This window comes from Aythya fuligula, chromosome 9 (assembly GCF_009819795.1).
Source record: "Aythya fuligula isolate bAytFul2 chromosome 9, bAytFul2.pri, whole genome shotgun sequence".
In the NCBI taxonomy this organism is placed as follows: Eukaryota; Metazoa; Chordata; class Aves; order Anseriformes; family Anatidae; genus Aythya; species Aythya fuligula.
This window is the reverse complement of record NC_045567.1, coordinates 12559439-12582994: the sequence shown is the minus strand read 5'-3', so window position 1 is coordinate 12582994 and position 23556 is coordinate 12559439. Positions and strand designations below refer to the sequence as shown.

At 45.8% G+C, this 23556-nt stretch overlaps 1 protein-coding gene across 1 annotated transcript; it reads left to right on the top strand.

Moving 5' to 3' along the window:
* Positions 1-1774: 1774 nt before the first annotated feature.
* Positions 1775-21910, top strand: KLHL6 (kelch like family member 6). Its single transcript, XM_032193463.1, has 7 exons — positions 1775-2034; positions 6706-6871; positions 12127-12576; positions 15028-15265; positions 18650-18852; positions 19766-19979; positions 21609-21910. Exons 1-7 carry the CDS (start codon positions 1775-1777, stop codon positions 21908-21910), a joined length of 1833 nt encoding a protein of 610 aa, XP_032049354.1.
* The last annotated feature ends 1646 nt before the right edge of the window (positions 21911-23556 follow it).

The window sequence follows — 23556 nt, the reverse complement described above, 5'->3', positions numbered from 1 at the left end:
CAAGTGATTGCTGCTGAATCTCAGCTTTCACTTAAACTGATAAAGAAAATATGAAGTTTCGCACCCGCAGAGAAAGGCCTGATAAGATGAATTCCCTAAGGTCAAAAGTCATGATGATAAACAATGAGAACCTAACCCAAGACAGGGTTAAAATATTGTGACTTCAAAACCACACCTGTTATTTCTCAGAGGCCTTGTTCACTGCCTTATTGTATTCCCGGATCAGTATTTGGAGGGAAGATGGGAGTAGCTTAAAAAAGGATGCATTCATTACCAGCAGTTAGCACGAAAGGCAGCAGGAACACATTTACATCAGCTGGGAAAGACAAATGCCAAAGCTATGCATTGACTACACAAAATGAAGAAAAACATATTACAAGGAAATAGGGTAAGGCTGGCAGGAGATTTCTCACTTTCCTTCCTCTTGATCACACACAAAAACTGCCTGAATCCAGCCCTCTCTGACTGCTGCTTTCACCTCCCTCTTCTATGCTGAGCTCCCCCTAACACTGTTAGTTCAGCTATACAAACTGGAAGACAAAAGAGGAAACCAAACACACAATTAAAACCTGAGGACAGGCCAAACCAGGATTCCTAGAAGTGAGTATCACAAAGGCAAGGTCTGCTGGCACTCAGGCTAGCAGGGTTAGAGGTTAGCCCTGTATTCCTCTTTGCGGGGGTGATTTTCTAACCCTCTGGTGTGAGAGCTTCCCGAGCTTGCCAAGGGATTTACCCTGTTACTTTCAATAGGCTGTGTGGCTTATTATTTCAGTCAGCTTGTGTTTATGGGTCAGCTTAGTTAGGTGACGTCTGATCCAATTCAGTCTTATGTTGAAGGGAAAACTTGAGCCATGTTCTCATGGGTTAACCCTGGCGCTCCCCTGTGGCATCCCCACAGCCAAGTGCTTGCCCTGCGGTCCCCCCACCACCCACCTTCATCCTGGGGGCTGCGAGTTCAATACAGATGTGACTCCAGCTGCCTCTAGCAGCGGGGACGATGGGGATGAGCACATCCACTGCTCCCTGGGTTCTCCCCTTTAGCTTCCACTGCTACCCAGAACTGGTGGCATGGCACTGGCTGCACAGACCCACGAGAGACATCACTGTGCCTGGCAGCATGGCCTGAAGACCCTCAGCTGGGAGCTTTTTGATACTGCTTCGTGTTCTGCAGAGAGTTACACTGATTTTACCTTAAAGAAGTTATCTGATGTTTGTCAGCTAGCATGTCATGATGGACAGAAACAGCCACCTGGAAGGCTTATCTGAATATGTGACCATATAATAAAACAACAACAACAACAAAATAAAACAAACAGCTCCATGATTAGTTACCACATACCTGGAAAAAATAAATTTCAAATAATACCCTCTTCCCCTCAGCTGCCCAGGCTGCCAGAGGTGACCTGATAGCCATGTGGTGCACCTATCGCTGCAACCAGCCAGCCTGGATAAGAGCAAAGGGCTGGTTTCAGGGTGGGAAGCAGGCCCTCCCTGTCACTTGTAATCTTCTCACATGCAGAGGCATCTTAAGTCCTTTCTAAACACGTTGATACCGCCTGAAATTCACAAAGAAAGAAAGAAAAAAAAAAAGTCTTTGTTTGTGTTAACAGGATGAGAAAGTGCAAGGCTTCCTGTTATGTGTGTGTGACAGCTACAGATAAGCGGAGAGCTCTGGACAGGAAATCCGCCTAACTTCTGCAGTGTGACTCGTCTGAAGCTCAGCGACTCTTTTTAGATCGAAGCCCCAGCAGAATGCGCCGGTGCTGGCCAGAAAATGGGCGACACGCTGGAGAAGAGCTCTGAGGAGCCCGCGCTCGCTTTGGACAATGAGTGTGCTACGAAAATGGGGGACCTGGTGGAAGTCTCGAATGGTGAAAAGGTCAAGTTTGACGATACAGGACTCTCCCTGGTGCTCCAGAACGGCCTGGAGAACCTTCGGCTTGAAAACTCCCTCACAGACGTCATTCTGTGTGTGGACAGCAGGGAATTCTCTTGTCACCGAGTGGTCCTGGCCGCAGCAAGCAATTATTTCAGGTAAGGCATGTTAAGAACCAAACCGAGAAACTTAATTTGTGTCTTACGTTTGAACTGTAGATCTCCAAGGAGGGTAAACTGGGCAGTAAGCTCTGCAGCTTTGAGCAAGTTTGTGGTTCCTGATACCTTTTGGCTCTTTTTAAAGTTAAAGACTTAAAAAAGGCAGGTGTGAAACTGGATTTGCTGGGGTTCTGGTACCAGCACCCAACACGTCTGCTTGAGGAATGTAGAGAAATGAATGGTTGGCAGACAAGTGGAAGATGGTGTTTTAACCAAATATCTGGAACCATAGTCCCCTTATATTATCCTTTTGAGACCCAAACGAAGAGGAATTTTTGTTCAGATTGTATTTTCACTGTGATAGACGTGGTGTTGTAATACTGTGATATCGTTCTGTGGGAAAAATACATGTCACATAAAATCGTTGAGGAAGAAAGAGTTGGAATTTTTCACTTTTCCTAGTGTTACTGAAAATCAGCTGCAATGGAAAATATCAACTTGAAAGCAATTTTACCATTTCACCTCCTTTTCCTGGTCATCCTGAATTATGCATTCTTTCGCTACTACAGCATATCTAAGCAAGAACAAATTTTAGACACACAGAGGGACTTGGTATCAGTTTTAACACAGATTTTCCACTATCGTTTAGACAATCACATTTGCATGGCTGGGATTTTTTTTTTTTTTTTTTTTTACCGCTGAAGTGGTCAGATGACTGAAGAGCTACAGAGGAAACATGCAAAAAAAGAACCTGTGACCACTTGTGACATGAGCAGAAAGCTAATTTTAATGGATTTAGTAAGCTGTGCTGGCACCGCCTGGAAGAACAGTTCTGGTTTTGTCATCTCATAACAGAGATGGTGTCTGTGAATATATGGTGATAGGTGTTATTTCTGCAGATGGACTACAGATATAGTGTGAAAACTATGGATATATGTGAAAATATGCAACTAAAAGCAGAGATGCCCACATATGTCTTACCAGCACTGTATGCAGGAAGGACAGCAGATGCACAGCTTAAAGTAAGAATGACAATTTTACTTTGAAAAATGGCAATTGGAAAAAGGTCTCTTGGAAAGGTGTTGCAATCAGAAGGGACCTCAACAGTTAAAAACAGCCAAGACAGTTTTCTGCTATCTACTGTCAGTCAACTTTGCATTCAGCCCATGGGATGGGCCATCCCATCTCATTGCACTCGCACATGTGTGCAGGGATTGCCCCCCTGGTTGTTAGTGCTTGGTCTGGCTTCCTGGGGAGCTAGGACTCCTTATAGCATGTTGTCTGCCTGTCTGTCAGTGCCTTTTGTCATAAGTCTTCGGGTAACTTTTGACCAAACTTGGCAAAGGGGCAGAAATCTTAAAACTGTGAATTTCCCCCACGTCTGATGGAAATCAGCAGTGAGGTGAGGTGGGATGCTGGGGCTGGGCCCCCGTGGTGCTCAGCTGTGCAACCAGCACTGCATCTGGGCCAGCCACCACTTGGGTGCTTGGAAGTAACCAAGGCACACGCTGCGTTTGCTCAGTCAGATATGGGGTAGCGAAATGCCTGCGAGCAGAGTAATGAGAGAGAATGGAGGACTTGAGGAGGGGAAGCTGAGGTTCCTATGGAGGGGGAAAGGAGGACAGAAGTCTGTAGGGGACTGAACTTCAGTGGTTCTGCGCCTCACAAAGCGGCTTGTTCATTGTGCCATCATTCACCGGGAGCTGCATGGGCTGAAAGAAAGAAACTCTTGAACCACACCATTCCTGTGAGCCCTTACCATGCAATTATAGGGCCTGTAAGAACCATGCACAGGAGCAAAACAAAGGGACCCTGTTTGCCATGGGCTGTCCCCTGCAGCAGTGTATTACACAACCCCCTTCCTGACCGTTGGGTGCCGTAACGTAAGCAATGCATAGCAGCTGATATAAGCACAGTTAAACAAAGTTAACAACTTCTACTTCTTCCTTCAGCACTTCTTGAGAGCAGGTAGGCTAGTATTTCTGACATATCCTGCATCTGTGAACATAAAAGAATTAACTCTCTCACTTCTCCCGTGCGAAGGTACCAAAGCAGAGAAGAGCAGCCCCAGCTGGCCACGGTGGAGTAGGTGCTCTTCCCTCCTGCATCACCCAAGGCAGTGGGAGAACAGGGCTAGGAGAGGCTGGAGCAATATTTTCCAGAGCATCCTCAACCTCCAGCACAGTTGTTTAAAGTCAGATTCATAATTCCAAGCGCAAGCATTCCAGCATGGGTGGATGCTTAAAATGCGCTTCACGAACTGTAACCCTTAATTTATTTCATTGAGATTTCTCCCTTTCTCCCTGTTTTTTTTTTTTTTTTTTTTTTTTTTTGTTAGTTTACCCATTTTTAGGCATCTAAATTTGGCCCTGAGCTCCTCACTTCAGATATGCCTTTCTTAAAATAAACATTGGTTCAAAGGCCTAGCTTAGAATTACACAGGGAACGGGAACCACGGAAACAGACAAAATTGGTAGCCACATCTGAAGGGTTTAGAGCCTTGGAGAAAATAATGACAAACCTCTCCGGGTAAGCACAGGCAAACCAAGAAGACCAGAGGCAGCACGTTTGTCCCCAGAAGCATGGTGTCAGGGTCTTTCCCCCCGTCAGCTCACAGGGTGAAGGTGCTCGCAGGCAGTACTGATGGCTATCCCCAGCTGACAGCTACCAAGCACTCCCGCTTTGGGGAACAGAAGTGAAAGCTTTGCCTTCCCTCCCTGACAGAGAAGATTCAATACAAGATGGGAGCCACCAGTTTAAGAGATAAAAGGAACAAGAGCAGGCAGCACCTGCACCCTCTGACAGCCCATTTCTTGTTCAGACAAAGTTTCTGGTGCCTGTCAGCTCCGAGCAATTGAAGGAGCAGTTTTGTACAAAGCTCCCTTTCCACACTGAAATCCCATTCCCCTGGTGAAGTGGGCACCAAGTGCTTTTGTCTTCCAATAGCCACCTGCCTCCATGCCCCTGACTTACACACAACACTCAACACCACCACAAGTGGGACAAGCTGAAGAGGAGCCCACTCTTGCGCCCACTGAGGTTAAGGAGCATTTTGTTTTCGTGCTTTTCAAACACACAGACTTCAGGGGTAACAGCAACCGGCCATGGATTGGAGGCAGTGCCCCAAAAATCTCTTGTGAGCTGAGATGAGTGAAAGGAAAATGAGACTTTTGGCTGAACACCTTTTGCAACTAACTTCTCTCCCCAACTATTCTGCTCAAAAGATAGGTCTCTTTACCAAAATGCAGCCTTATACACCAGTATTTCTCTTGCTATAAGATCTCTTCTGAGACGAGGGGTGGGGAGCAATTAGAGCAGAGCAGTTGATACCTTCCATCCATTTGCCAATCACCTGCCTAACTGCTTTGCAAGAAAACCTGTTAACATTTGGGCTCCTGTAAGATGTGTCAGTCAGACAGCTCGCTTGCTGTAAACCCGGGACCACTTTTCCAAGAAGACCTTTGACCTCCAGACATCTCCCGGGTTGCAGTGTCCTGTCAACATTTTATGTGACTAACAAAGAAGGGCATGCAGTGCAAAGACCACTAATTACACTTCAGCTCTGCCTGGTTTCCCCAGTGCAGATACAAGAGGGCTCATGTGCTTCTCATCTGTTGAGCCAGGTTCCAAGTGATGTGAAATCTCACCCTGAATGCAGTGAGCAAGACTGGACTGATCGACCTGGTAAATAAAATCAAAAGCATTGCAAGAAACACTTAGAACTATGGATTGAAAATGCAGATGAAGTTGTGTTTGCCTTGCATCTTCCACAAGGCAAGGAGGATTTAAATAGCTCTTAGAGAATCTTCTTATTATATCTCGCATGAAAAATCTGACTAGTGTCAAACTTGTATGTGTCTGTTGCCTTTCCAATTCAGCATTAGCCATCGAAGGAGAGGTGTTACCACTATGCATGAAAACACTGGGCTTTCAGGCTAACACTGGTTCCTATTCACGGTTATCTAGACGCTCCTCTGGGCCAGAGGTACTGACTCTGCAGTCCTACCAGAAGCTCCCAAAATTTAGCAGAGGAAAAAGTCAGCCTCTTAATTAGAAGCAAATCACTAAGTCATTCCCTCCTGGCCTATCCCTGGTATTAATGGGGTCAGAGATAAGTCTGGAAGCTGAGAGGTGAGGCTGTCAGACACACAGATCTGGCCTGGACCTCAGGCTTCAGTCTGAGCAGCAGTTTGCATCTCTGAAGCCCCGGGGTGTTGACCTTGCCAGGGTTATAAAATACACGTGCTACGGGTTAATGAAGTATGGAGAATGCCAGTGGCTTGGAGGCTTGGGCTTAATGAACTGTGCCTGTACTAGAAATGTGAGGGCATCTGTAAGAGTCCAGTAGATGAGACATCGGTGTGGGCACATCCGCTGTGCAGCATCAGCCCAGATACAGAGCACTTCCCAGGGCTGCCTTTTGCTGCCACGGAGCTCCAGGTCTGCTGCAAAGTCCAGCTCTGGGGTATCAACAATTTGTGTGCACCTTATCAAATGAGTAAAAAGATATGAAGACAACAAAAGGATTTTCCTTATTACTTTGCTATAGGGCTAATTGCATAGAATATGAAGCAATCAGAGTATTTTGTTTTGAAATCTATCTAATCAAATGTTTTCAGAATGCCTCATCCTGTCTGGGCTGCAGTAAAAGACAAATGTCTTTCTTTCCAGGGCCATGTTCTGTAATGATTTAAGAGAGAAATACGAAGAGAAGATTATACTCAAAGGAGTTGATGCAGAAACCATGAATATACTCTTGGACTATACCTACACCAGCAAAATGCTCATCACAAAGCAAAATGTACAGAAAGTTTTGGAAGCCGCCAGCCTCTTTCAGGTACAGATAATCCCAATGCACTATTCCAGTCCTGTCACTCTGGCAACACCATGCCATACCCAGTTACAACACTGCATGCTTCTCCGATTTCATGCCTTCCAGGGGCTTTTGCCTTCATAGGCACCTACACTGGGGTAAAAATTGGCTGTCCCATCCTTGGTCTGGGGTGCACAAACAGGCAGCCGGCTGGGCTCTGCCTGCGGGAGCTGCCCCCGTGGGTGCTCGCCATGCAGCAGGCCAGGGCTGCAGCTCTGCAGGGCCCCACAAAGGCTGGTTGCTGCCCAGCCCAGCCAAGTCAGTGGAGCAGGAAGCCAGCTTCATCCCTCTCCATCGCCTAGGCTCACCAGATAACATCAGCATCCTCCTTTGTAGGACTCGTGATGTAAAGGGTTTTAATCCTGGCTGGGGACTGGTGGGAAGTCAGACTTGCACAGCCTCACTCAGCCTTTGATCCACGAGGAATTCACGTGTCCTGTAAATCACCTGTGAGGTCTAGCAAATTGCAGTCCATGGTACCAAGCTGCAAATTGCTAACCCATTGCAACCAGCATAACCTGCCAAGTGCCAATGTGTGTATGCGTGTCCGGTCTGTGCCTCCAGGAAGGTCAGAACACCCGACTCCATAGTCACCAGGGTTCATTATGCACTTAGGATTCTTGAATCTTACACACATGGCACATATTACTCCGAGATGAGCCTGTGGCCTTTGGGGTAAATGACCTGTGGCGCTTGGTGTGGGGAGAGAAGGGCAAGTTATCTCAAGGTGCTCCCTAAGGTAGCAAGGAAAAGGTGGTGCAGCTTTAATGGTGCCTGGGGCAGGAGTACAGTAGCTTGTTGAAGTTTTCAGCAGCAGACCAATACTGCAAACTGGCAGCACTCAGAGATTGTTTTTGGCTCATTTTCAGGACACTTTCCTAAGTTTTTTATTGTTCATTTATTTATGTATGTATGTATTTATTTATTTTTCTGAACCTTTTTTCCTTAGGATCATTCCTCAGGCTCTTCTTTTTCCTTTTCTTTTTCTTTTTCCTTTTCTTTTTCCTTTTCTTTTTCCTTTTCTTTTTCCTTTTCTTTTTCCTTTTCCTTTTCCTTTTTCTTTTTCTTTTTCTTTTTCTTTTTCTTTTTCTTTTTCTTTTTCTTTTTCTTTTTCTTTTTCTTTTTCTTTTTCTTTTTCTTTTTCTTTTTTCCCTGTAACTATTGAGAGCATACACTTACGTTTTTTCTTCTCTTTACCCTATTTTTCTTGAAAATTATGACTAAATTTGATTGCCAGAGCTGGTGCTTTAAGAAAACTATTAACCAGTGTAATAGTAATGGTAAAATCATGAGTGCCATGAGGAAGAAAAGCAAACTACAAAAACCTGGAAAACTAGGAATGTTTTACTGAAAGCAGTGATTCCAAGCCTTAATGCAACTGTCTTGGATACTGTGATTTATAAGGCCTCAAAGCCTCACATTAAAGAAGGGTGAGGTTTTTGGCTGAAAATGTGTTTTGTGTAAAAAAGATTTAGTAACTATGAGCATTTGCCAGTTTGCTTCTCCGATTTATGCTGAAGAAAAAAAAAAAAAAAAGAGTCAAATGTTTTGTTTCAATATATTAGCAGCTCAAAAGATTAATGCTTCAATTTATTGTAACTGGGGAAGAGAGAGATTTATTTCCTTTCCACTTAATGATGTGACAAAACTGATTTCCAAACAGAACTTTTTTACCCAACTAGTAACAGTTTTTGGCAGTGCTTCTCTTCGATCTCCGTGACTTGACCGAGAACCAGAAAAGGAGTAACTTGCCCAGCTCTCGAGGTTCCAATAGAGACACTCCACTTTTCTCTAGAAACTATATTTGCCTGGTTTCCTACAGGAAATAGTTTTACATAATTATGCCTTCTCTTAGGCCCTTCTAATAACTTTTAGCCAGACGCAGCCAAAACTGACAGCAGGGAGAGGTGGCAGGCTGTGCGGAGGGCAGGAGGCCACGCTGTCAGTGTGCTCTGTGCACACACATTGCCTTCTGGGGTAAAGAGGTGAAGGGTTTTGAGCAGGGAGCAGCCGAACAGCTAAGCCTCACCCTGAAGTGACCCCGAGGAATGTTTCCACCTAGAGCACAGTTGCAATGTGTGAACTCACATTGGCAGCCGCCTCCTCTGCTGTGTCTGTCCTGCCACCGCATCTGCCCTGGCTGGTACCACCTCAGCCCCATGCAGTGCCCGCTGCCGTGCAGAGCAGCAAGCAGCACAGCTCACCTGCTCACCTTCAGTGCCAGCATCTCAGCTGCTTCTCTGGGCTGTTAGATCTGATGAAATTTCACAACAACCCTCACACCTGCCTCCCTTCCTCATGGCCCCTGGCGCCTGTCTCCTACCCCGCTGCCTCAGCATGGCGTGTGTGAGGCGGGCACCTGAGCTGCATTGCTGGAAACGAAGAGGTTGTGGGAAGAAAGTAGGCTCCTGCTCCTCCTTGGCAGTTATCTGAGGAGCTCCTTGTAGCCACGTAGCAGTGAACAGCGAGGGTGGTTGTGGCTGGGCTGTGGTAGTTACACTGAGCTGCTGCACAGCACCAGACCAGAAGGCCTGCTTTGCCAGTGAAGGGCTCCTCGGCAGTGCTGGCTCACGGGAGAAAGGGCTCAGAAGGCTGCCAGTCCCCAGAGAGCTGCCCTGCAAGGGTCACCGTGTCCCTTTGCTCCCTGCCCTGGGCCCCTGGGGGATGCAGGTGTCAGTGACGAGACAGGGTGTGCGGGGACAGAGCAGCTGCAGGGTGCAGGAGCTGACCCCAGAGCATGCTGCACACAGCAGGATTATGAACGTGGGCTTTCAGCCACCACTCCCCTGCCTTTCTGGGGGTCAGAGCAGGGGCAGGGCTACTGGCACTGCTTACACTAGAAGGGCTGGATCAACACTGGGACAAGCAAGGACTTAAACTGGGAGCACAAGGTTTTATTATTCAGAGAGAAGGCCAAGTGGAGATCAAGCAAGCATATGGGATGTCTCCAGCAAGTAAGAATCTGCATTCAAAAGGGTATTAAAAGAAGGACCCCATTACTGGGAAAACTGTTCTCAGGGAAGAGAACTTTCAAAGAGGCTTTTAAAATGCCCAGGTCACATGAGGAGGGATACTCTCGGGAGAAAATGATGGAAATGTTGAGTGCCAGAAGCATAAGGAAAGCAAACGTTTGGGGGACTTTTGGGGGGAGTTTTGTCTCTACATGGGGAGACAGAGCAGCACGGAGGTGAGGTGCAGCAGCCGGGGGAAGTCCTAACTTGATACACTCCTGGTCTCAGGCTAAGCTCCTGGCAGGGGCCGTTTCTCACACCCACGCCTCGCAGTTCCTCATTCGTCTGGCTGCACGTGCAGTGACCCGGGGCGCTCAGAGGTGCCTACGTGGCTGTTACACCAGCACTGCCTGGGAGAAAACCTCCGGTGTCACCTGATGAGTATTGCTCTGAACAAGCCATGTGTCAGTAATCAGAGCACTGTACCATGGCTGGGCCATATGGTGTCAACGTCACACTAGGGTCTGTTCCCAGACTCGTGAATGACTTCACGGGTGACCTTGGCAAATCCCACCTATTTTTGTTCTTGCATCTCATTACTGCCAACTTTGAAAGAGCTAATGCTTAACCTTCCTCAGGGCTGTGAACTGCCTGGTGTTGGTAAAATCCTTCCAGGTCCTCAGGGAAATGCACTGGTGGTTTCTTAGCACGGGCCTCTTGCTAGCCCAGAGAACAGCCAACGTGAGCATAGCCAGCACTGAGGGGCTGCCGAGCTCTGCTGCGGTCCTGTGGCGTGCTGCTGGCGTGTTCAACACATATGGCAGCAACATATTATGAGACCATGCGTAGCTTCGTTCATCAGTCAGTTGCATTTCTCTAAACTCTTGACCACATCTAAATGTAAAACAGGAACCAGGTAGTCTGCGCCCAGCGTCTGCGATCGCTCAGCTCTGGTAAACAGTCTAAATGTGTCAACACAACGTTGTGGGTCTAGAAGATTCTACCCTAATTACTGAAACAAATCTAAATAGTGCTCAAAAGTGCATTTCCTTTGTTTCACTTCCTCTTTCCCCTTGAATTACTGTTGTGCAACTTTCCCCCGTGGGACAGAATGAGTTAAAACGGTCTGCTTGATGACGTTGGATGGAAAAAGGACCCAAAAGGCATGGGCAGAAATGCACAGCAATGGTCCTGACCCATCTTTCTGGATGTTACTATTTGCACTGCTCACTGCCAAAACCAATACAAAATACTGATGTCCTGTCCACATCCAAAACCACAGAGGCAAAGGAAAGCCCAGGACAAAAACTTATAACCTTCCTACACAAAACAGGTTCCCAATTCCTGAATAATCACCAGCAACCCAGCTCACTTTGTAGTTCACGGCAAACGCCCCACTGATGCTCCAGGATCTGCACATTTGGGATCCTCAGGTGGGGCTGTTGTGCCAAGCAAATTAATGACGATAGTTTTGATGCCCTATAAAACACAAACATGGGAAATTCTTTGATTAAGACGACTCTGGTTAAGAAGGCACATCTATGTTTTTTGAAGGAAAACAAAGATCACTAAGATGTCCAAAGGTCTCCCCCACAACACACCTTAGCCAGAAATCCCTGGCTGTCCAGCAACTCAAAAATTTGCTGGTGTTGAATCTCTTGCTGCCACATCCCCCAGCAGAACAGCATGGCTCTGGGGAGGGCAAAGCTTTGGTCCAAACCTTGCACACCTCAGCACTCATTTTCCACCACCCTTGCAAGGCCTCAGATACACTCAAAGTTTGGATGGTGGGAGGATCAATGCAGACAGTGTTTGGAGCCACCTGCACTCCAAAACCAGAGTCTCTTCTGTTTGATCTGAGCTGTCATTCAAGATGAAGGAGGGTAAGCACATCTGAACCCTGAGGATCTTATCTGTGCTTTGTAACTCCATGGTTGTTACTGCTTTCAGATCTCATGGAGGGAAGAATGGTAGAAATACTTTTACTTTTGTGAAACAGTTTGAACTCATGACTGTCACAGGTTGTCTGTGTCCAGCAAGAAGGAGCAATATGGATGCAGAGGAAAAACAAAACCAAAACAGCAGGAAGAGGAAAATTTTATTTCAGACTGCAGATTCTTGGACACACCTTGTCCTTGGATTACTGGTTTCTTGTCTCTCCCAGCTCCTTGCTGTACTGTGCATGGTTGGTGCAGAGCTGCTAAGCTCCCCTGTGCTGTAGCCGTACAAGTAACTGCTCTGTGCTACGTATGCTTTTTCTGTCCACAGTTCCTTCGCATGGTAGATGCTTGTGCCAGTTTTCTCACCGAAGCCCTTCAGCCAGACAACTGCGTCGGCATCCTGAGGCTGGCTGATGCCCACTCCCTGAGCAGCCTGAAACAACAAGTGCAGAACTACATCATCCAGAATTTCACCCAGGTCCTGCACTATGAGGAGTTCCTGGAGCTCCCAGCCGATGTCCTCTGCAGCACACTGAAGAGTGACGACCTTTATGTCACAGAAGAAGCACAGGTGTTTGAAACCGTAATGAGCTGGGTACGTTACAAGGAGTCGGAAAGGTTTCCTCTCTTGCCCTATGTGCTGGAGAATGTCCGTCTGCCTCTTTTGGACCCTTGGTATTTTGTTGAGACTGTTGAAGCTGATCAACTCATTAGACAGTGTCCAGACGTCTTTCCTTTGCTCCAGGAAGCAAGAATGTACCATCTGTCAGGCAATGAGGTGAGTAAAAAGGAAGGTATTTGCTGCTCCTTTGAAATGCCTCATGCTTCTGCTCAAAAATCCCATGGGAAGGAAGCACTACTATGCAGCAGAAAAAAAGGTATTCACACTGACCTTTCACTAATTGGTACTACTGAGAAGTCAAGGTTGGCCTCACCAGTTATCCTGACGATTTAGAAAGCATGGAAGCTTTTGGTAGCCTGTTTTAATATCAAAGCATACAGTTTCCTGTTTGTGAACATCTGGGCTCAAACCTTCATACAGACTTGAGGAGCTGAACAAAAAACCCAGATGACTTCCCTAGTGAAAACGCAAAGCAAATTATGCTGCTCCTCACACCTCACCACCTTAGCTAATATTTCAATCCCAAGAAAGGAAAAATAATTTCCACACTAAACTCTGTCACAAGTTGCAATGACCCTTTCACATCTGAGTATAGAACACCTCCATCTATTACACATGGGCAGAAACCTTTCAGAAGGAGGGGAGGAGGATGGTCTCTCCCCAGAGGAGAGATGTGTCCATCTTCCTCACTTCACAGCTCTCCACATTCAGAGAGACAGGCTCATCCTGACATCCAGTTGAGTTCTGTCCTGCCTGCTCAAGTGAGGCTGTGGTAAATCTCCAGTTCCTCAACTGCCCATCCTCTCTGGAAAGTTAGGTATCAGTCATATCTCCTGGACCAAAATGTGGGGTAGAGGGGAGAGCAACCAGAGGTTGGATTTCATAACCGGAGCAAAGGCATGTGAGAGTGTGAGGAAATGTGTGTGCCTCCCCAGTCAGAGAGCCAGAAGAAGGTAGGAGGCCTCAGGGAAGGTGTTGTGGATCCATCGATAGCAGTGGGTGTGAGCCACTGGAGGGGAAGAAGGCCAAGGGTGAGCTGGGTGCTGGTGGCTGGGTTAGACGGTTCCCAGCCACGCAGGGGAAGGCCGGCTGGCCTGGTGGGAACTCCCCGAGGAGGCATTGCCCCACGCGCCCACAGACTGGGGCCTGCTCTTCAGTGCCAGCGGTGCCTCAGGTCGGTGCGGGACAGATAAAAGAAGTGTTGCTCAGGGCTGAACACTCATTACACTCACCTTCAAAGGGGCAGCCGTGGTAAGAGGCAGTCCTGCCAGCTATCCTGCCTGAGGCTAACGCCTGGAAATGGTGACAGATGGCTTAAAAAGAGAATTATGAAAGCCAGAAAGGTCTGAGATGTCTAAAAAAACTTGCCTAATGGTTTGTTAAGCATAGGGAGAATAAAAGGTCTATGTCTGTGTAAATAATCTTTGTAAATATAGATACATTATCCCATTTTATAGAAACATATTACAAGTAGTTTAAAACTGTAAGAATGCTGCTTTTTGCCACAGTGTTTAACCTGGGGTTCATGGTCTGCTTCTCTGGGGCACGCAGAAGGGAACAATTGCAACTTGATTCTCACCAGCCGTGCTCTCCCAGCACACTTCGAGGGTCTGCAGGTTGGCAGATGCCCCGTTACATGGCAGAAGCAGAGGAACAGCTTTATGTGTTCCCCTTGCCTTTGAGACCACATTTCTTCCATTATGAATTACTGAGGGGGATGAAGGCAATTATTCCTTCTGTCCTTCAGCAAGCACAGAGCTGGCATACCTTGGGACACAGTAACACACTCATCTGCACTTGCCTGCAAGTATTTCCTCCAAGCAGAGCAGAAGTTTCCAAGCACCCCCTGCATTCTTTGCTCCTGGTGAACATCTACCTGGGAGGTGACTTTTTCCAGGGTCTCTGAAACAAAGATCTAGTTTGATGGAGTGAGCCAACAGGCAGTAAATTACAACTAACCACGTTTCAGAATCTGGTGCTGGTTTTACGTAAATCTTCATGTTTTGGCTTACAATTAAAGCTTATAAACAAAGAAACATTTTTTTTTTAAATACATTAGAGAATTACTACTGCTTTGACACTTTAACGTATGTCTTCAGGACAAATAATGAGTGTTTAATTTCTAACATTTCTAGTTTAATTGCTAGCACTCCCAGCAGTCTTGCTCTCTCCAGGCTCCCCAAGGCAGGCACAAACCCTGTGGCCCTCCTTCTACCTTGTCCTCACTCTGCCAGCCCCAAGGAAACCCCTCCTCATCAGCTACTCACATGCAGCCTTGTCACTCCTGCTCTCACTGTAATGGTTCTCGGTGCCACACTGGGAGCTCCCAGGAGGGTGCTGGGATCTGAAAGGAGCCTTGCAGGTAATCAGAAATGACCAAGTCTAGTGCTGGAGAAATCCTGAAAGCAACCTCTATTGCAATGCTTCTGGGATGTTTTCTAGGCTTTCAGCTCATAGACCATTTGATAACTGGTTCGGCTGATTGTAAGCCAGTTAGGATTTGCAAAATAGGTAATCGAAAAATAGGTAAGCAGATCTTTCTGTAATTGTAGGTGTAAGTGCCCTGTGTACTCACTTTGTCTTACTTGCATTTTTGCTTGCATTTAGATTATTACAGAGAGAACCAAGCCCAGGATGCACGAGTTCCAGTCTGAGGTGTTTATGATCATAGGGGGCTGTACTAAAGATGAGAAATTTGTAGCAGAAGTGACTTGCCTGGATCCCTTGAGGCGAAGCCGCCTGGAAGTAGCCAAATTACCAATCACAGAGCAGGAGACGGACAATGAGAATAAAAAATGGGTGGAGTTTGCATGCATTACGCTAAAAAATGAAGTCTACATATCGGGTAAGGAACAAGACCTGGGGAGTGGATGGGGGGCGCACACGGTTCTCACAATCAGTTCCAGCTTTTATTGAGAGCATGCTTGAGGCTGCTTTAGAAGAATTAAGCACTGCAGGTATTGCTAACACTTTGGCTTTCAGCAGGCTGGACGAGGACACTGCCTGACCCTGGCAAGAGTTTTAGCACAGGATTCCTTTTCAAACAATACTCATCCATATGCAGGTCTACTTGTGTGCAGCACCCTAAACACCCAGTGACCATGGCCACAGAAAGGTCCCCAGAAACCTGTTTACCAGACATCAAATGAAGAATGCTTGCTCCAGCATCTTCTTATAAGAAGTCCACTAGCCACTCTGCAGGCATAGAAATAATCTGCCAGAATCTAACTCACTCCGCAAGGATAAGTCCAGAATTTGCAGAGAACTGTCACCACTGCTTGGCTGCTACCTGAAAACTGCACTTTTGGGAGCACTTTTGCAGCTTCACTTCAGCAGTCCAGTCCAGGACTCTCGAAGAGCCCACCTGCCAGAGGCACTATTAGAAACCCAGTGGTTCAGACACACAGCACGGGTCCATTTACAGGCCCTCATCCTGAGAGCTTCAGGAGGTGTGTTTACCTTCCCACACTGCTACAGTTGAGCTCCATGTAAGAGGCTGATCTTGGAGCTACGGAGTTTTTACTTTGATGATCAGAAAAGTTAAACTCAAGCTTGTTAATCATTACAGTTTGACAGCTCGTTTTGATGGTCTGTCAAAAACAAGTTTGGTGTTCTTGATCTGCTTTCCAGAGGAAAAAAAAAAAAAAAAAAAAGATAGCAATCGTTTAATTATTGTCACATTACAGAACATAATACAGAACAGTGCCTCCATGGGTAGGAAACCTTTTCCTGCACAATCATCCACCAAATGCTATTCTTGCTTAAAACAGGAAAGTAGAAAGGATGTGTGAATACAGGAGGGAGGGCTAAAGTATGAATGCTTTGTTTAAGTATGATTTGCCTTCATTCAAATACTTTCCATTGCTTTTTCTCTTTTGGGAATCCAGATTTTTATTACTTCATTCCAATTTAAAGTTTATTCAATTTTTATCCTCAGATAAGAATTAGACTATTCCTTCCCTACTTATGAATAAAGGAGTTTTTTTCTTTCAGCCAGCCACAGGGAGTTTCTTCTTACTTTGGTGGCAGACCCTGTATTAAAGGTTAGCTCTGGAGAGGAACCTAAGTCAAACACCCTGACTAGGGAACATCCCTCACACCTTCACACCCTTGAGTGCTGAGGTCTCTTTTCTATTTGCCTTTAATCTCTTACCCGTTCCTCTTTCTCAAGGTCACAGGCTTTTTGCTTTCTCCTATTCCTGTCATCTTTTCCAGTGACTCTTCGCTTTTCCTTTATGTTCTATCCAGGCTACCTCCAGGCCAGGCTAACACAGCCCCCGTTGCGGTGAGTATCAGCTGGCTTTCCTCCTGTTGCCAGTCTCACAGGTCCTCTGTCCTCCTTCTCTGCATTGCCTCATGTCTTTCACTCCCTCCCTCTCTCCCTCCATTCCCTCTTTCTTTATTATACCTGCTTTTCAGCCTTTCCATTCAAATAAAGGGTGGGCCAAAGTCCTCAGCAGTATCCTTCCAGCTAAACCAAATTATTCACACTTTGTTCCCTTTTAAACATCTGCCTCCTTCCACTCTGCTTGCTTTCTTCTAGCTCCTGTGGCTTGGTTCTTTTCTAATTTGACTTACATCGTTCCTAACATGATCTCCCCTCCCACAAGCTCATTTCCCTCTGTATATTGTTTGGAGTCTTCCCTGCTCTTTTAGCTTCTGAACAATAGGAAAGTCCTCTGCACAATGCATTACTACTTTTAGATCACTATTTCCCTGAGCAGTTTGAATGGTTTGACTAGATGGATAGAAACATGTCAAGTGTAACTAAAAATGCCAGGTACTGTCCTCACCATTCTGTTACTTTCACTAATGTAGCTACATTTTTTCCTGAACTTAGAAAGAACTGTGGTCTAGAGAAAGAACAGAAACAAAATAAATCTCCAGTTCTCTCAAAAATCTCTTCCCGCTCCCTGATGTACAGCAAATTCGTCCCCCTGGTCCAGCTCAGGCTCCTGCCAGAGCTTTCAGCCTGTGCAGGGAAGCACAAACTCATGGAAATGGAGGATTTCAGGGGGGGTAAGGGGAACACCTGCAGCCTCTCAGCCCTATTGTACGCATGAATGCTGCATTCAGGCCCTTCAGCCACTTGAGCTATTTGAGTGCAAATAAAATTCGACACATACATGTGAAAAATACTTAGACAAAAGCATTACAAACGGCCTCTTTCTAGCATGCTAATTATCTCCTATTCAATCTGCTATTTGGCCCCGAGATGAGCCCATCACTTTGCAGTGATCTGGCTGCTGTACAGAATACCAATGAAGGCAGACACTTTCTCAATGGAATATGAAATCTCTTTTCAGTATATTCATCAGTGAAGCGAATATTTAATCTGATGACAGAGCAAGCTACTCATCTGTTCATGGGGTTTTGGGCTTAACTAGTTCTGTTTGTATTCCAATTACATCTAAAATGATATGTAACCAAAAGAACTGGTTAAAACATTACTCTCTGCTTTAGAATGAGAAAGATTTACTTGCAAGCCAGCTTTAGGATGAATTTACAGGGTCCAATTCTGATCTTCAAGTATTAAATTAATCCATGTCAGCAGAGAAAGAGACCAGAAGGAGAGGTATGAAAATGGGATCCCGGACATATGGCCCCAAGGCTGACTAGGGAAACTTCTAACACTCATGCAGGACTACTATGGACTGGGGGTTCAGGCAGGTCTTCTCCATTTACCGTATAAAGCACTAGCCTGGCTGGGTAGATCTGCCCTGCACAAACTGGCAATTCCCCAGAGCAGGCCTGCCTTCAAGGGATTTGGCACTTCTGACTGCAGCAGTCGCCACTATCTCATTTAAAGCACGTTTGCTTATTTGCCAGCTCTCGGCATCCTGCAGAGCCCCTGCAGTGCACAAAGATCTCCTGCATATTACCATGCCCTGTGCGGTTGGCATTGCACTCGGTGTTAAAATGGAAGTGCCAAAGTGGCAAAGAAAAGGTTGTGGTGCACGGAAGTGAGGAACAGTGATTTCTATTTCCTGAATATTTGCTGCAGAAATTGTTCAGTTTCCTTCACTAGCAAATAAACTATAAATGAAGAAATTTTCTCCTTGTGTAACAGGGCCAGGCCAGTGGTGTAGGAAACTTAAGAAGCTAACAGTAAGGACCAATGACTTCTTTATGAGCAAGCCTTATTAAAATTTAAACATACTGAAGATTTTGAGGAAATACAAGCTACGGTATCATATTTACATGTGTCATGGTGTCATGTACACTGCAGGTGGCAAAGAAACACAGCATGATGTCTGGAAATACAACGCCTCCATCAACAAATGGATACAGATTGAGTATCTGAATATTGGGCGGTGGAGGCACAAAATGGCTGTGTTGGGTGGCAAAGTGTATGCCATTGGAGGGTTTGATGGCCTGCAGAGAATCAACAGCATGGAGGCATACGATCCATTTCATAACTGCTGGTCAGAGGTAAGAGACTGCATCATACAACTTCTGACTTACTAGGAACATCTGAATCAGAAAACTTTAAGGTACCGAAAAATAAAACTGAAGAAGACAGACCTAGTATAGTTCTTTTAAAACACTTCTGGTTGGTGAGCACCCTAACCATTTTCTCTCTAGAAATGGACATCCTTCTGGAACCAGAAATCACAGGATTACCTGACAAATTGTGAGACATCTAATGCCTAACTTTCCTTTTCTTAGTTGGCTTTTCAAGCACCAAGCAAGAACACAGTATGTATGAACCAGAGTACAGGTTCCAAACTATCCCTCTGATATATAAGATACAAAAGTGATATATCAACCTGTGCATTATATATGCCATGGGTTGCACATTTGTGTTGAAAGTGCAGGTTTCAAGGTAAACAGGATGGAGAAAAAATAGTTCTAACTACTTCACATGCTCAGAGTATTAGACAGCCAATAATCCATGAAATTAGTGAGATTAGGCATCATAAAAGAAGATAAATCCTAGTTTTCAGATGATGCAAAGCACTGCAGAGAAATCTAACAATTGCAGCTTCAAGCAGAAAGACCAAAGATCACTATGAAAAACTTTCTTGGGTTTTCTTTTTGTTTGTTTTTGATGTACAGAAGTATGTAAAGAGATCTGGGGCAATTCTGACATTTCCTAGCTTTTGAATTGCTGACAATATAATTTTAATAACAGCTTTTGAACTCAGCATATTTTTATTAAGGGATTTATGGTCTTAAAAAAAAATACTTCTCCCTTATTCTTAAATATATGTTATTCTCATTACCCTACTGATCACCTTAAAAAGGATGTGTGACTTAATATTCAGCAGGCTGTCACCCTATAGGTGTCAGTTTCACAACCCGAAATCAAAACAGCCACTAATCATTTGTTATGGTCACACAGGCTGCTCCCCTCATGGTCAATGTAAGCTCCTTTGCAGCAGCGAGCTACAAGAAGAAGCTCTATGTGATCGGGGGAGGACCCAACGGGAAGCTGGCGACGGACAAGACTCAGTGCTACGACCCTGCAAACAACACGTGGAGCCTGAAAGCTCCCATGCCAGTAGAAGCCAAATGCATCAATGCTGCGAGTTTCCGTGATCACATTTATGTTGTGGGTAGGTGGAGCATTAATGTTCTGTCTTGTCCGGACACACCAGGGCTTGTTTCTGCGTGTTGGCTTTACCCACAAACCCTATGGAGTGTAATCAAACGGTCAGATGACCTCCCACTAAGCCTACCGAGGATGGGAATCTGGTACATTTACAAACAGTAGTGAGGAGTCACCAAGTCAAACCCCCTGACAGCGTGGTAGCTATCTTGGAAAGCTGGAGATTGCTCAGAGAGAACTTAAAGCCGTCCAAAGGTGGGTGTGTAGAGGCAAGGGCATGAGCTTGTGGCTGTGTTGTGTCTCCCTCTCCTCCCCAGGAGCATTACACAGCCCAATGCACATGGGATTTATGCAGGGAAATGAGTACTAGGAGCACTTATTGGGAGCAAAGCCACTGATGCCCACCTCTTCACTAGATCATGGCCGGGGCTAACTCTGTCAACTACCAGAACTGGAAGCAAAGACAGGATTACAGTGGTGAGCTGTACTGTGGAGGGAGGAAGGAGCCTGTGCACATCTCCAGATGATGCCTGCCAAAAGGATGAGGACCATTTGTTTCAAAAACCTGAGCCCTGAAAAACTCCCTTCCCCTCTCTCAGCCTTGGTGCAGAAATTTTGTCTCGTACAGTGTCATCAATACGGTGCTGAGTGCTGGCATAGAGAAGGAGAATCACCAAATAGTAAGTGGTGTGCTGAAGGCAGATCTATAGTGTGCATGTGTGTCACAGTGGCTGGACCATCCCTCCAGTACTGGACTAGTATTGTCCAAAGCAACTTTTAGTACAATACAACAGATAAATGCTTACTTTGGCAACAGGTAGGATCCCAGGCTTCGTAGCATCAATAACTCATCAATAAGACCATGGCTTCTAGGTTTCCTTGGCCCTACTCAATACAGGTGAAGTAGAAAACACACCCAGTCTGTGCAAATTTCAGAATAGGAACCATTCAGCTGTTAGTACTCTCAGGAGGAAATAAATTTCCAGAGCTTTTCTTGGGTACTGAAGCATTGACTTTTTTTTTTTTTTCAAAAGAAAAGGACCTGGTAAAATCGGGAAAGGGGTACAAAACGTTTCAAGAATGACTGGAAAACATGGAGAAAATGAAGGTCACTCTCTGTTTAGCTTACCCATAAGAAGTGTACAAGCTTAGTTTAACAAACCCCTAAAAAGAGGAAGGGGCTTCTGAAAACAGCCAGATTCAGGCTGAAGGTAGTTTAATGGGAAGGTGGACACTGCCTTTAGAGGAGTCAGTGCAGAAATCACATATCCATTTCTAATCATGACAGCTTACCACACACAGTCCCTCATGATCTGAGCTCTTTTAGACAAGTTTGTATTTTTCTAAAGTCATGTCCTTAGCTGAAACAGCAGATATGACAAAGGTCCATTGCTGGGTGCACTGTGGTCCTGCTGCATGTCCTGGCCTTAAATTCCACAGCCTTGTGAACAATAAGTGACCTTCTGTGAATCGGGCTGTCAAAACAATAAAGTATCCTGTGACCTTGTTTTTTCTTAGCTTTGGGCTGTAAATCATTCTTACAAATGTCAGGAATGGAGCCTCGCAGAAGTGGGCTGTTTAGCTAAAATCTCTCACAAGAATGGCTGGTGCAAACTGATATCCATTTCCTCTCCAGGTGGGGCGATGAAAGCACTCTACTCGTACAGCCCCCAGGAAGATACGTGGTGCCTCGTGACTCAGTTCACCCATGAGAGAGCCAGTTGTGGGATTTCTCCTTGCAACAACAAGCTGTTTATCACTGGGGGCCGAGATGAAAAGAACGAAGTTATTGCGACAGTGCTGTGCTGGGACCCTGAAACTCAGAAGCTGACTGAAGAGTGTGTCCTGCCTCGGGGGGTGTCTCATCACGGGAGCGTTACCCTCAGGAAGTCTTACACACACATCCGTAGGATTGTGCCCGGGGCAGTTTCTGTCTGACCGCAGGAAAACTGCACGGAAACCCAATACCTCAGTGCCCCGGTGGCACAGACTGCAACGATGATGTTTTTTAGCTGTAGGTAGCAATGGATGGCAATACAGCCACTAGGGTCGTCTGGGGAATATCTGTATATATGCTCAGCCCTTGCATTTCCTCTGTACAGTACATCCTTAAATTATCTTAATTCCTTCCCTCCAGAAAAAAAGAAAGGGACCAGCTGTAGTTTACTTCTGCCAATAAAGTACCTCCCATCAGGCAAAGAAATGTGATACGAAGGTGGGAAGTTTACTTCCCTGCTACATCTGCCCTGAGACATGCTTGAACTGGCTCAGCTTGGCCCTGAAGTTTATTCAACTATTTATTGTGACTAGTTGGATTTGCAGCACCTACTAGTGAAACAGAGAAGATGCTTTTTGGAATGAAAGGTTTGTAACTTTGGTAGAACTCAATGCTGTTTCCTCCAAAGCTGTGCTTTTTCTTAGTGATTGGCACATCAGCTTAAGTTAAAACTGTTTTGTTTGTTTGTTCACTTGAAGACACTTTGTTAGGTTTTCAGTTCTGAGTGATGAAAAAAAAAAAAAAAATCCATCTCAATTTGCAAGCCTTGCTGTCAATCCCCGGAAGGAGACAATGCAGGCTGCAAATGTAAACGAACGCTAAACGAACGCTAACCTCGTTCCAGCGAACGTTCGTTGTTGCTGTTTTCTAATAAAGCAGACCAAAACCTAGCTTCCCCTTTGTTCTGTTATGGTGTGCTTTACTCTTCGGTCTGAAAGGCTTTCTCCTCTCTCTAGCGAGGTACACGAGTGAAAAAAGCAGTGTCCCCGGGCTGCTCACATCTCTGCCTGCGTCCCCGCTGGGTGGCAGTGCTCTCCCAGGCTTTTCCTCGTGGGTTTTGACTTCCTGGAATGCAAATGGACAGAACAGTATGCTTGAAAGAAAAACAGTTCCAGGTACTGTACCCAGTCTTATCCCTGGGACCATGACATGCTGTACCAGAAGAGGCCAGGAGGGCTGGAGTCTCAAGTCTCAGCATCTGGGTCAGTTGTAGAGAAAGAAAAATAAACACTGAAGAGGTCATGCCTGGGACACTGGGACACTTGTGGCCAAAGTCTGGGAACATATTCCCATCCCTCCTCCCCTGCCTAGCTGCTTGAAAGAGCCAACCCACCATTAAATCAAAACCAGAGAACACTTCACAAAACAAATCTCTTCAAGCAGAGAGCACCAACTCCTTCCAGCTTCCCTCCCTCTCTGCAATGTCTCATTTTGCCTTATACAGTATTAAAAATCTTCTCTCTCTCATGCTGCTCTGAGATAAAAATGTTTCTTCCTGAATTTCAGCACACTAGTTCCAGAGTGCTCGGTGGTACCATGGGGCCCCCGTCCACACCGATGAGCCTGTCACAACTCTGTGGGGCTGTGCAGGACAGGCACAGAGTGTGGGGCAGGTGCATGCCCCTCAGGGGGGCTCCACTGTGTTCTTCCCCCATAAAACCCACTAGAAATCGTGTCTCTTCAATTTACCCCATTCCTCCAAACTCAGTTCTGTAATGCCAGCTCATCCCCACATTTCTGTATTTTAAATCTTCCTATAGACCTTCAATATTCAGCTATTTTTATCTTGTTTCTCTTCCTTTATGCC